A 13935-nucleotide genomic window follows, 5' to 3' on the forward strand; every position below is an offset into this window, starting at 1 on the left:
AGTTCGCCTAAAACACAAATCGTCGGACTGTACGAGGACACCAGAAACCATCACGAACATGGGAGGGCATGCAAGGTTCACCCAGACTGAGCTGGGTTCAATCCCAGGTCTGAAGCTAGAACCCAGATCCTGTGAGGGACCAGCACTCCCTGCTACGCCACTGTGCCACCCTTTCTTTTTTTATTTTGCCTCTGACAAAGTTGGTAAGCTCAAAAGACACTGCAGAGCTATTTGTTTGTTTTCCAAACGTAAGCAGTAACAAGTTAACAACGTTTAGCTGGAAAAGAATGTGTTCTTGACATTTTCAAGCTGTCCTACTTTCCTGCGCGTCAGCCGTCTCGGAGCTGGGCGAAGTGGGATTGGCCCAAGGCGTACAGCAGCCTGCGAGCGAAATGGGCACGGAGCAGAAAGCTTTATGAATCTGCCGCCGCCGCCGACTCCACGCTGAGAGCTCCTCAGTTATTCATGACTCCTTTTCTGTCTCTCAGCCCTCACCTTGGGCTTTATCTGCACATCTGAATGTTTTATCAGCCTTTGAAAGGGCCACTGCCTTGAGTCTCCTTTGTAAATCCCGTAGTCCCGGTGTCGTATGTCGGTTATTTCTACTAGACCTCTAGATTTGGTTCTGAAGGTTCCGTACATCTCTGCTTCACATTTCTTTCTGGCATTTTGCCAGACATCGTCAACGGTCCCCATTTAAAGTGAAAATGGAATTAACCTCAGCAACAATGAAGTTCTCCAAGTGGCTTCGTTTTTATTCCGTTTTGTATATACATATGCAATTAATACCTGTGTGTGTGTGTGTGTGTTTGCTTAGTAAATATGTTCCATATCATTAGGTGTTTCTGTTCACGTCTCCAGCGCTGCCTGAAAGTGCGTGAAGCCCTTGTGTCCCTTAAATCACCGCAAAATGGTTTTTTAATGAGAAGCAGTCTATCTCATCTGACATAATAGGTGTGTAATTAACAATTCCATATGTTGTTTTAGAGTAAATCATGTGTGTAGCAGAAACACGGAAGTAGCGCAGGTGCAAAAATAAGCGAACCCCAGGTTGCATTGGTTACGCCAAGTAGGTAAGTAGAATAAGGTGTGTAAATCAAAATCATTTTTATTTTTTTTTAATTTTTTTTATTTTTATACGTGAATAATGAACATCCCTACTGGGTTCACATACTTTCAAGCAGCACAGTATATGCAGAGAGCCGTGACATCATTAACCTTTCTGTGGCTCTCTCTCCATCCAACCTTGTGTGCACTCACGCGGTTAATCCATACAGAGACTCACTCGTGGAATGAGAGGTGAATGTGGTTGCGTGACCGAGAGCTGGGGCCGCTGGCCGCTCAGTAACAGACACACGTGCCGCAGCCTGTGTCCGGCCAGGAATCGGGTCCGGGCCGGAGGCCCCGTGACTGAGCGACGGCCAGGCTCCCCGTCAGAACCATATGTCAGACCGTGGTGGTGCCCAACACCTCTGCTCTGCCAGCCCTCATCACCTGTCTTTCCACCACCGAGCCCTCTGCCAGTCTCATGGGTTAGGGGTTTCAGTGCAGGGGGTGAGGGGTGAGTGAGACTGAACCTGTCCGCACAGCCGAGGCTGGGAGCTGCTCTGCCCTGGAGTTTGCAGCCATCGGCTATCAGCGCGGGAGCAGCTGACCTGGCGAATCATCGCCTTAAAAGTCTTATTAGAAGTCTGGACATGCCCTGTGCTCTTTGGTGTGCAAACCAGACTGGGGTGTCTCCTTGACACCCTTCATCTTCAGCCTCCATCAGACCCTGCAGCTTCTCCTTCATTAGCGGATGTGATTCTGCAGCCTTGCCACAGACTCAGGCGGTTGCTAAGCCCCCGAAACTTTGTACAGGCTTTGTCTTGCGTTCTCCTTGTTTTAATGACGACGAGTGTAATAACCCCTCACTCCTCCCTAATTCAGCCTTTCAATGTATGTTCTAGTTGGGGGGCGCAATTAGAAAAAAAAAACTTACAAAATATCATACTTTACCGAGGCAGTTGTCCAAGTGAATTCGTATCACTTCCTCTGAAAACAGTAGGTGGGCAAGCAAACGTGCCGTCAGCATTCTCATATTGTTTTATTACAGTATTTTTATTTCGGTTCTATAATCGGATTAGGCAGTTCCACAATAAAGATGTTGGTAAAGTTCAAAAGTTTCCAGTCTGAACAAGGAAACTTTAAGAATACAGAAGCAGTTCACTAATCACAGATTCACAAATAATACATTCACAGATGTAGATCATATTGCTAGAGATCTGGACTATAGATTTACAGATGCAGAGCTGCTGCCTTTGGACCCAAGGGTCGAATACTCCTGCTGTAGTACCCTTGAGCAAGGTACTTATTACACAGCTGTATAAATGGGTAAATAACTACATACCTTAACATTGTAGATTGCTTGGAAGAATTTTTTTTGTCATCTAAATGAATAAATATAAATATGCATTTAATACCAGTCAAAAGTTTGAGTACACTTCCTTGAAACTAGCTTTGCTCGTAACGGACAACATTTTACATCTAGGTCATTAGGTTTGAGTTTTCCTTCTCTGTTCTTCAGTAGGTAGGTCTTAAGTACGCTATGAACTATGCCACGATACCATTACTTTAAACTTGGTCAAGATCACCACCTCTGTGACGAACAGCTCCAGGCCATGACACTGCTCCCTCCATACTGGACGACACTCGGGCACATATGTTGTGTAGTGCAGTTAGACACGTATGCCATATTTTGACTCTCCCTTTCAAAAGACTGACTTCCACTCCTGAAATGTCAAGTTTCTGTGTTTTTTTTGGCCCAAGTAAGTTGAGTTTCAAAAGACGTGCAAACTCAACTGGTACGGTATATCCTTTTTAATTAAAAGGTACCTTTGAATTTTTCACCAAAGCTCTTTTTTTCCTTGTGTAACTTAAACTGTTCATGCATGTGTACAGTTTAATTCACTCCTCTTGTTCACTGATTTTGTCCACCTCTCTTAGCTTGGGACCCTTGTGATGACTACCAGTATGAAGGACCTCTTTCTACTGCTCTAACCCTTTATCCACTCTTCCTTCCATGGTGGTTACCTTTAGGATGACGCCCGCCAGTTGTTTGCCCTGTCTGCAACTGCCGAGGAGCAAGGCGTCATGCCGGATGACCTGTCCAATGCCATCCGCCGCCTGTGGGCGGACAGTGGAGTGCAGAGCTGCTTCTCGCGTTCCAGAGAGTACCAGCTCAACGACTCTGCGGCATAGTGAGTACTCATGCAGGTGTCCTGCAGTTGACCCTGCGGTCCATGGGGACGTCACCTGTCTCTCTGTTCTATATTAGCTGGGTCAAAATTGGATAGATCTAATCAATTAATCAGACAAAAAGTCTGTGGTGTAGAGCAGTGTTTCTCAGTCGCTGTACTGGCAATTGTCTCTGTATACTGCTTTCATTTCCAGCTGGGCTCTCAATTAGTTAGCTTTGTAAACTGTAGGTTCATTGAAACTTATATGTGGACTCACTAACTTCTCGGGGGGGATGAACCAAATTTAGTAATTAATGGTGAAAATGCTGTAAACGAGTTGATACACATTTGTGCAAACTTCCTTTCTTTAAAAAAAAAAAAAAAAAAAACATTTTAATCATTCATAACTATTTAATTGCTAGAAAGCTACGAATCATTATGTACTCTTTTAGTCCTGTATTGCGATGATCAAAACTGCATTTTATGACTAATGTTTACTTTGCTTTACTTCTGTTAGATGTTTCGTGGACAAAATTTAACACAAAAAAGTTACAGCAAATACCCAGCTCACTTAAGGCTAATTAAGAAGTCAGCAAACAAAAATGAACCGATGAAGCTGTCAGGACCAGGACTGAGAGCTGCTGATGCAGCACATTTCTACAGTTGACTTCTCCCAAATTGCTATACCATGATTTTTTTTTCCAATGCTAATCAAAAGAAAAATGAAACTGTAACAAACCCATTAGTTAGCAGAAAACTGTTTTTTCTCTTTATTGCTATATATATTCCTTATGTGTGAAGTTAATTAATCTTGATCTAACATGATTTTGTCCTTTTCAGTGGAAAAACAAGTTGGAAATCAGATTCATGATACTATTATTTTAACGTCAGTTCCTTTACACTGAGGAAGTACGTAATTTGTACTAATTCAATATAAAATTAAAACTTGGCTCAGAATGCAGTATACGTAAATGCATCTTCACTCTCAAACACACAGGAGCATGTGGACACAGTGTCACCTTGGTTCTCCCCTGCACTTGCACGCACACAAACACACATGCGGTTATGGTGTCGGACCCAGCAGGGAGGGCGGGAGCAGTGCAACGTATCGCCCTTCTGTGCTCCTGGCAGGGTCGTCTCCGCAGAGGTCGGCCAGATGGAAGAGCCTCACCCCCCGCTGGGTCCCTGTCCCTTGGCATCTCTCCAGAGCCGCACTTCCAACCGTTCATTCGCAGTCATCGTTTGGCCATCAATATGAGTTAAATGCGACTAATTGTGCGTCCGCGCATTACTGTGTCATCGGCGTGTTCATTTGGCTGAACTTTAAGTATTGGAAATACTCTCCGTTCTTATTAATGTGCCATAGAGCAATATCTGCATTTTTTTTCCTTCTCTCTCTGTGACACTGGCAATTCATCAAGCCAGTATGTGGTATAAAATTGCTGGGTTAATTGGGATTGCGATGGCTTCCTGAGTTAACAGGGGCCTTTATCACCAGGAATTTTTGAAAATCTTATTTCAGCAAATCAAGTTATAATGAGAGGACTTTTGAAGTCTGAATGCAGGAAAGAGGCAAAGGTCGTTTTCTCTGAGAGATTCGCAGGCAACGGGAATGGATTGAATTTAATTAAATTTGATGGAGAATAAGTATTTGCAGAAACCGCAAGATTTAATACTTTGGAATTAATCATTTCAAATGACTTCCGTGTTAATGAATTCTGTTTCGTTTCTCTGCCCGGCTTATGAGAAATAAGCCCACCCAGGGTCTCTCATGCAAAGACGTGGAGCACTTAACCACACAGTCCCCTTTCGACATCTGTTACGTTTCACTTGATGTTTGCAATGATAAATCTTCTTGGAATTAAATAAGCAATAAATTGCAGGCAGGATCAGTCTTAGCTCGATTTTCCAGATTGTACTTGGTTTATTTTGTATTTGCAGCCCAGCTAACGGCAAATATTAGCAGTAATCTAATGAAAGCACATGGACTCCTGCAGCAGTGCTACTCAGCGCGAACTACTGTTGATATTGCACTGGGATGTGTTAGTGTTCAGCTCAAGGCAACGGGAGAGCCAGCAAGGGTCTGTATGCTCTAATGGACCACGTGGTTAAGTGGTCATTGTTGTTTCTGAGGGGTTTGGATTGAGGCCAGATGTCCATAGGGGAGGACACCTTTCTGCCGATTTGTAGGGAACACCAGTGGGAAGCACAGTGTTAACAACTGCCATCTTCTGGTCTGCAGTAGCCTTGGGCAAGATGCTTACTCTGAAACTATGTAGTAAAATAAATAATTTTGTGCCCAACACTTACATTGTAACGTGCTTTAAAGAAGACCATCCGCTAAATGAATAAATGATACTGATAAAAACAACACTGTATGCCTTGTGTAGTTTGCAAACTCGCAAATGTTAACGGACACTAGCAACGGCAACTGCAGTGTTATTAGACCAGAAAATCTGTCGGAAGCTGGAAGTTGATGGCTTCTTGATTCACCTCTCTATGTTCCGGATTTAGTTTAATAAAATAGAAATCCTCCCTGAGGACAAGATCGGATACAGCAGCAGCGATGGACCTTCCACAACCAGTTAAAGCAACTGCACAAATAACACAGATTCTAGTGCTTTCTTTTTTCTTTTATTAAATTTAATCAGAAGTTTTGTAATACCTTCTCCTGCTCTGTGGCCATTAAGCATCCTGCAGAAACACGCGGTGAGCTCTGATTAATGGTAGCACTGGAGACCCAGACAGCGGCGGCTAACAGCTGCCTTGATTTCAGGAAAGGGAGAAATATGGACTCCTTGCAGTTTAACGCACCGCCTCGCAGGGGAGACCGGCCTCTAATCAACACTGGCTTCGTCTATCGACGTGAAAGCAATAACAGACTTGAGCGAAGCGTGACAGCGTGCCACAGTTTGCTGTGTGTGTCTCTGGGTAGCTCACTGTGTGCCAACTGAGCTCTCAAATTATGTAATTAGCTAATTTAGGTCATCATCTTATTAAATTATGTACACGTCCATATTAAGTGGCTGAGCACTGTCATGGCTTATCGTGCAGAGAACAAGTTTCCCCGCACTGGATAACTCTATCTGTCCCTTTACACTGTTTAATCTGTCTATGCAAATTTCGAAATAAGCCCATGACCAGACCTAACTTTTTTTTTTTTTTAAAGGTTTAATGACTTGCAGACCTTGTCTTCATGGAAAACACTTCTTGTTAAGAAACTAACAACTGGCTACACCTCGAATGCATATATCGGCATGAAAAGGGGTTCTTATCAGACTAGAATTGCTGATGTGCAGATGTTTATTAAAGTCCCGCTGTCTCTGGATTCAGAGCTCATAACTTATTTTGTGACCTGCAGAGGCCGAATGATGTTCAGTGAATGCCTTAAATTTGCATTTGCATTTGCATTTATCCATTAAGTGACACTTTCTCCAAAGTCACTTACAATAAATGCTGCTGTTTTTTTTTAGCCGATACCTTTTCGTCTAAGGTGACTTACGATTCTGCATTTGCTGCAGAGCGTTGCCATTTGAACCGAATGTAAAACCCTGTTACGCACGTGCATTTTTAGACAGCAAATATATGTTGATCTTCAAGCTTTGCTTTAAGTTTGCTGAATTAACTTTAAATGGCGAGGGACAGTGTTGGTATTTACGGTGATATAAAGTGTAATTATTCATCTACATTAATACCTTTAAACTACATATTTATTTTGCTTATAGTGATTTCCAGTAGCCTCATACATTATACTTATGTATTTATGATACTCAAAAACACTCTTTGTAAGATGAGCAGCAAAGGTTATTGTTCGTATATCTTGCATCTCTTCATATTTCTTAGAAGTCATTGTGAAGCTGTAGTGTTTATTTGTGGTGATTAATTCAGTATTTAAGATGTATAATGTGTTCAGTATGGCCAGTGTTTCACCCCTTTTCAGTTTTGACCCCCCCACTCACAGTCATGCCCACACACACACACACACACCTTTCCTTTCCACGCTGGGAAACACGGAGTGTAGAAGTATGGAGCTGCACACACTTCTGATCAGATGGCGCAATGAGAGACAGCAGTGAGTCCAATGTGCCGCCTGGCAGCGACGCGCTCAAAGCCGCCTTTGAACCCCCAGCGTCTGTCAGCAGTTCTTCTCTCAGGCAAAACTGCTTTAAAGTAAAATCCCCCCAATCAGATTTCTTGATCTTTAAATTTATGTTTTCTCTGGATAAGAGGCTTCACGGCATTCAGACAGAGGCCGTCGCGAAAGGGAAGCGTGTTCATGATTTTCAGCTTGATGTGACCATCATCTTTCTCTGTCAAGCGTCATCGTTCCTCCAGTACAGTTTCAGCTGTATCAGCTTGGTTGTGATTTTTTTTCTCCCTTTTTTTTTTTTTTTTTTTTTTTTGGTGGCTGCTGTGAAAATATTGGTACGAATTTAACTGGACGTCCACCAAATTGTGCCTTTATTGAGAATGTGTGTTCCCCAACAGCTACTTGAATGACCTGGAAAGAATAGCCAGGCCAGACTACATACCCACGCAGCAGGATGTTCTCCGAACGCGAGTTAAGACCACTGGTATTGTGGAGACGCACTTCACCTTCAAGGACCTGCACTTCAAGTGAGTTGGGTTCTAATCCTCTTCCTTAATCTCTGTATTATTCACTCGTGTGTGTGTGTGTGTGTGTGTGTGTGTGTGTGTGTGTGTGTGTGTGTGTGTGTGTGTGTGTGTGAGAGAGAGAGAGAGAGAGATGGTGTAAGAGGTGGGATGCTGATCTTATCCCTTATTTGTTTTCTCTGTGTGTGCAGACATGTATACTATTGGCAGTGTGAGAAGCTTGAATCATCTTCATCTTTTCTCTTTCAAAACATGATTTACTCAAAGAAATATCCACTTCAGATGTCACACATTTGGTGGCTTATAAACATCTGGTTCTAATGCTCTGCTCTTGTCCAGTGTGGACACGGCAGGTGGGCAGCAGTCAACGCGATTAATAAGAACTGCTGCAAACTTTTTAGTTAGGACAGTGTATCAACTGTTGGAAGTAGACTTCCAGTTCTTTGTTGGGTTCTTCTGGAAAATGAGCCCTCTGCACCTCCAGCAGCAATTCTGCAATGGATGTTGCAACAGTACGTTGACTTGAGCTGGCGCTCTTCAGATCCCGGTACTGTAGCAAGGGTCAGTGCACAGAATGGCCATGGTCAGCTGGGGTGCTCAGAAAGGCTTTGCTAATCCCAGTTGTGTGTATATAATATAATATTATATGAACACAAAGCAGTGAATCTTTAATGTGACTGAATCTTTATTCGTTAATTTTTGCTTTTAAAAGACAGGGAAATACTGTGGTTTATTTGCTGTAATCATGGTGTCACAGCATTTCTATCAGGATTTTTAAAAACCACATCAGCCGTGTTATTTTAATTAAAAAAAAAAAAAAAACTTGGCATTAAGTGTACTACGTGGTAAATATGTAGTAGAATATGAGGTATGGTATGCTGTTAAATTCCCATACATCTGTGTATATATGAGAAGTTTTAAATCATTTAAGCGAGACAGTGATTCCCTGCCAGCAGTAAACTGGGACCTTGCTGAAGACAGTTAAATAGAGGGGGGTTTATTGTAGCAGGTCTCTTCTTTTCCTTTCACAGCCTGTTGTTAGTTTCAGAAATGCTTTTTTTAGACTCTTCTGTCAGTTTTGTATTTTAGGTAGGCAGTGCTGCCACCAGGGTGCCAGCAGGACCCCTGTGAGTGACCAGCCGTGCCATGGCCTGTGTCCTTGCCGTGACTCCAGAGCACTGTGGTGCAGGGACGCGCTCCTGGGCTTTGACATTGCTCTGAGAGTCTTGCTCTTCCTTCTCTTGTTATCCACCTTTTTTCTGTCGGGGAAATGCAGTTTTCAAACTCGGTAATCATTTGTCTGGCAGGGGAGTGGAAACGAGCGTAGGGCTGCTATTGAAAGGATGGAACTGCAGTCAGTTGACTCACTGATTCATCAGGAGCTCTTTACCGGTGTAAGAATGCAGCTGAAAGAGCTCCTCAGGCTTGGTGAGACCCATGTGCTGTCCAGACCCCTGAAAGTCTCCTCTTAACTACTCCGTTTGCCTGCCGGCCTGGACAGGGATCAGCTGGCACACATGAAATAGCACAACCGCCTCCATTAGACCTTCTTATTTCATCCCTTTTTTATTCCACCTTTAGTGTTTCTGGCAGTACTTAGTTCTGCTTTTAGTTCTTTTACTGGCATCAGGACTAATAACATCACGGAGACAGAGTCCGTATAAAAATAAAAAACAAATACATATAGATGCAGGTAAATACAGCACAGAAGCAAAGGTTACAGTGATTTACTCATTTATACAGCAGTTAATTTTTGCTGGAACAATTTAGGGTAAATACCTTGCCCAAGGGTACTACAGCAGGAGGTGGGATTTTGAACCCGGGTCCTTTGTGTGCTAAACATCACCTCTATGTACCGGTGTGCCTGCCATCCGTAGACTCTTCATAATGACAGAGTAAAGTCAAAGTTATTTGCATGTTATACTATTTGATATACCAGTCAATGGCTTGTTATATCACTGTCACTACTTTGGGATTCCTGTAAAGTAGGTCCTGCTCTTTCTGTGTGAAGACTGACCTTTCTGGGAAAGGCCATTGTTAGTCACTTCCCAGAAGGAAATGTGGCGTAGGAGAGCAGCCATGGAGAATCGAGTTGGTGTCAGCCAGCGCTGTCACTAGTACCCACAATGCAGATGGTGCCGTAGCGTAGGGCTTGCCGTCAGCAAAGCCAATAAACAGCGTAACACAATAATGCTTGGAATTTTGCTTGTTGATCCTACCACAAACTCGCAGCGCTGTTGCAAACACGTTCACGAAGGAGGCACACTGCTTGACCCGAAAAGCCCTTCACGGTACCTTTTAGCAGAGTGGATGCTATTCTGAGACGCACCTGTGGAGCAGAAGGGCGGCACGGGTGACGTGTAGCTCTGCCGCACGTAGATCAGGGAGGTCTGATACAGCAGCGGCCCTAAGCAGAGTTCCTCGTTGCGTACGTCAGTCACAGGCTGCAGTTTCCGTCACATCACGAGAGGTAACGTTTATAAATACTGCACACAGAGAGCCAGTGTCTGAAAGGTGCTTGATATTTTCATCACCTTTGCCCTCCAGTTGGTAATGGCATCGAAAGCATTAAACCAGGAGAAGCTTTGTTCTGGTCAACAGACAAATGTTGCACTGTGGGATTATCAGGTGTATGGCCTATGAGAGGCTGGTATTTTTGGCATGCTGCTGTTCTGAAATTTTGAGATGGTCCTTAGAGTAAGATCCTTCGGGGTTCTTCATCTTTCCGTAGAGCTGAAATTCAGTGATGTTTGGGGGGGTGTGCGTTGGTGATGCTCAAGTGACAGCAGGGACTTTCCAACATTTGTACGCTTTGAGTAAGCATCTTTATCTGGTATGGTCACATCTGTCGAAGATGGGTTTCATCCAAGGTGTGGAGAGGCCCACTTATGGTACTATAGAGCAGGTGTCATGTATGGCGTTCCTTGGAAGAACTCTGGTGTCCTGGCAATATGGAGAGATCAGTCCCAGCATCCTGGAAGTGCGGTGGCTCTCTGCTTTTCTGCCACAGCCGAGCATCCGTAATAGATTTATTTTTACTGCTTTACTCTCAGGGCGCCCTTATGAAATTCTAAAAGTGTTGATTGATCGTGGCTCTTCCTTAATCTTTCTTTCCGCCTCTGTTTTCGTCTGGCCGTCTCATTTTGTCCTCACCTCTTCTCTCTGGTAATTTCCACTCGGATTTGGCTGTGTCAGAATGAAGAAACCGATATCCCCCGACCGCCTGCTCCTCGCAGTGCACCGTTTTCCCAGTGCGCCTGCCTGTCTTCGGATCTCATTAGCAGAGAATCTCCTTGGAGCGTCTCTTTGGGCTTTACTTTCTGTCAGTCCGGGCAGGCCCAGTATGACAGTGTTTTGCTGCACTGTGGTGGATTTATAGCCTCTTCTGCCCTTTTAATGTTTCTCCCTGGCATATTTTTTTCCCTGCCAATGAGGCTGGATAACTGCCTTTCAGCAGTTTTCATATCTGCTACACCAACCGTACAGAAATAATTACACGACAATGGAAATTCTTCAAAATGTTTGAAATTTTTAGAAAACAAGACCTACGCTACCATATTTATTCATTAAATGGCACGTTTCTCCAATGCGACTTGCATTTATTGGGTAACTTTTGGTGTCAACCGTAGGGTTTGTACCTTGGTCAAGACTACTGCAGCAGGAGGTGGGATTCAAACGTTGCTCCTCTGAGTCCCAGGCAGCTGCCCTAACCCTGACCTCTGCTTGGTGTCTGTTTTGAGAAAGCTGGACTTTCCCTCACCCTCGCTGTGATCCCCTTTCCCACAGGATGTTTGACGTCGGTGGCCAACGGTCTGAGAGAAAGAAGTGGATCCACTGCTTCGAAGGCGTCACAGCCATCATCTTCTGCGTGGCCCTGAGCGCTTACGACCTGGTCCTGGCTGAGGACGAGGAGATGGTGATTATCGCTGCACTTGTTCGCTCCATTCTCCAAGTAGTCACGCGCACATCTCGGCGTGAAGGATCTCCGCACCGTTTTCCACTATTTATTTAGTAAATTGCAGTTCCTTGTGCTTTCGTTGCAATGCGCACTTTGCACATTTCCCTCAGTAAGCTATCCGTAACCTCGGTTGGTTCACCCTGGGTTTGTTTGGCTTAATTATTGATGTGGAAATATTAATATTTGACTCTGGCATCATTTCTGCAGCCTGGTTCGCCTCTTTCAAGTGTAATGCTGTTTCAGCCTCAATTAAACACTCTTCCTTTGCGAATATACACACATTGTTTAGTAATGATAATTTTTCATTGAGGTATTGAAAGATGTTAGCAAAAACTGTTAAACATAGTGTAATGGGATATTTCTGTGGTTGTGTTAATTGTGAAGAGGTAGCGCTCCTTTGTGGTCAAATTTGGAATGACATTTTAATGGCCCTTCACTTCTGCCCCAGAATCGCATGCATGAGAGCATGAAGCTGTTCGACAGCATCTGCAACAACAAGTGGTTCACTGAGACATCCATCATCCTCTTCCTCAACAAGAAGGACCTCTTTGAAGAGAAGATCACCCGGAGCCCTCTGACCATCTGCTTCCCGGAGTACTCAGGTATTGGAGGAATGAAGACACTCCCAGGAAAGAGTTCGGCACCTTCTCGCTGTAGCCACTATTTCATTTAAAGCGTAAACATCTTGCCACACATTTACATTTATTCAATTAGCGGATGCTTTTCTCCAAAGTGACGTACATCTCCGAGAAAAATACAATGAGTGCATGACATCCACAAGAGGAGAGATTTGGACGCAGACACAAGGTTCTAAAGTACAGTTAATTTGTCACATCGCGCCATAGTATACTGGTTGTTCTAACAAAACAGAAAGGGAGGCACATTCATGATTTTCAGGTTTGTCCGATATTCTACAATCGTAAACGCAGAATTAAGTGCATGATAAACATGTAAATATTTCAGAGATCAGGGGAAAAGTGAAACTGAAAGAGGTGATTTTTAAGACCCTTCTGAAATGTAGAGAGAGTTTGCACAGTTCTGAATGAGAGGGGGAGCATTCCACCACATCGGAGCTAGAAACAAAAAATGACACTTAAATGTGATAAACAAAATGTGAAACAAACAACTTGGGACATAAAGCTGACACAGTATGTATGGCTACAAATGGTAGGATCTGTCTTTTTTTTTCTCCATTTTCTTCCTGTCCTCCTTATTTATCTTGAGTGTACCCTGAAGTCTATGGGGGTGTCTGTATGTGATATTTGTTATTGTACATCAGTGTTGAGTAGTACGACCGATGACTGCACGACACTGTTTTAGATTGGCTTGAGTAGCTGCTTATACTCAGGGTAAGGTCGAGCACATAGGTTCGCAGCCAAAATGGAACATCTTTCCCAAAATACTGTACTGTGTATGCAGACCAGCAAACCTTAATATAAACATTGCTACTTGCATACATTTAAATCAGTAGCGGTTTATGGAGATGTCAGTAAACCGTGCCTCAAAAGAAACTGCTTGGCAATAAGCCCTTAGTCATTTAAATACTGATCTGGTCTTAAGTTCAAGTATTACTGGTATTTGGTTTTTTCCTGAGTGGGAAACTGGAATGTGGGTTTATTTCAATGCCTGTATCAGTCCTTATGTTGTCAAAAAGCCCTCTAATGCCGTCTCTGGATTCACGTTCCAGGGGCCAACAAATATGATGAGGCAGCCAGCTACATCCAGACCAAGTTCGAAGACCTGAATAAAAAGAAGGACACCAAGGAGATCTACACCCACTTTACCTGCGCCACCGACACCAAAAACGTACAGTTCGTTTTCGACGCCGTCACCGATGTGATCATCAAGAACAACCTGAAGGATTGTGGCCTCTTCTAGAATGGGAAGAGACTAAGGTGCTGAACTGAGTCTATACTCAAAATAAAAAAGTACTTTGACATGCTTATATTTGTATACTTCTGTTTTACCTTTCTGCTACATCTTAGCCAGGTAATCACATTTATGAACAACACTGAGTTGGATAAAGCTACAGAAATTAATACACAATTTAATAACAATACTGTTTAATAATAATGGTTCAAGTCCATTTCTGCAATGCTTGTCATCGCCCTCCCATTATTTCTCCTTTGAATAACCACTGCCCAC

At 43.4% G+C, this 13935-nt stretch overlaps 1 protein-coding gene across 1 annotated transcript in view; it reads left to right on the top strand.

The window, feature by feature from the left end:
• The window catches only part of gnai2b (guanine nucleotide binding protein (G protein), alpha inhibiting activity polypeptide 2b), a 69251-nt gene that overhangs the window by 54075 nt on the left and 1241 nt on the right, over positions 1 to 13935 (top strand). The window contains exons 4-8 of the mRNA XM_018756666.2: positions 3079 to 3239; positions 7707 to 7835; positions 11619 to 11748; positions 12239 to 12392; positions 13478 to 13685. Of these exons, the coding sequence (XP_018612182.1) occupies positions 3079 to 3239; positions 7707 to 7835; positions 11619 to 11748; positions 12239 to 12392; positions 13478 to 13668 (765 nt within the window). The 3' untranslated portion in view covers positions 13669 to 13685. The remainder of the gene's footprint in view (positions 1 to 3078; positions 3240 to 7706; positions 7836 to 11618; positions 11749 to 12238; positions 12393 to 13477; positions 13686 to 13935) is intronic.

Source organism: Scleropages formosus, chromosome 2, assembly GCF_900964775.1.
Source record: "Scleropages formosus chromosome 2, fSclFor1.1, whole genome shotgun sequence".
Classification (NCBI taxonomy): domain Eukaryota; kingdom Metazoa; phylum Chordata; class Actinopteri; order Osteoglossiformes; family Osteoglossidae; genus Scleropages; species Scleropages formosus.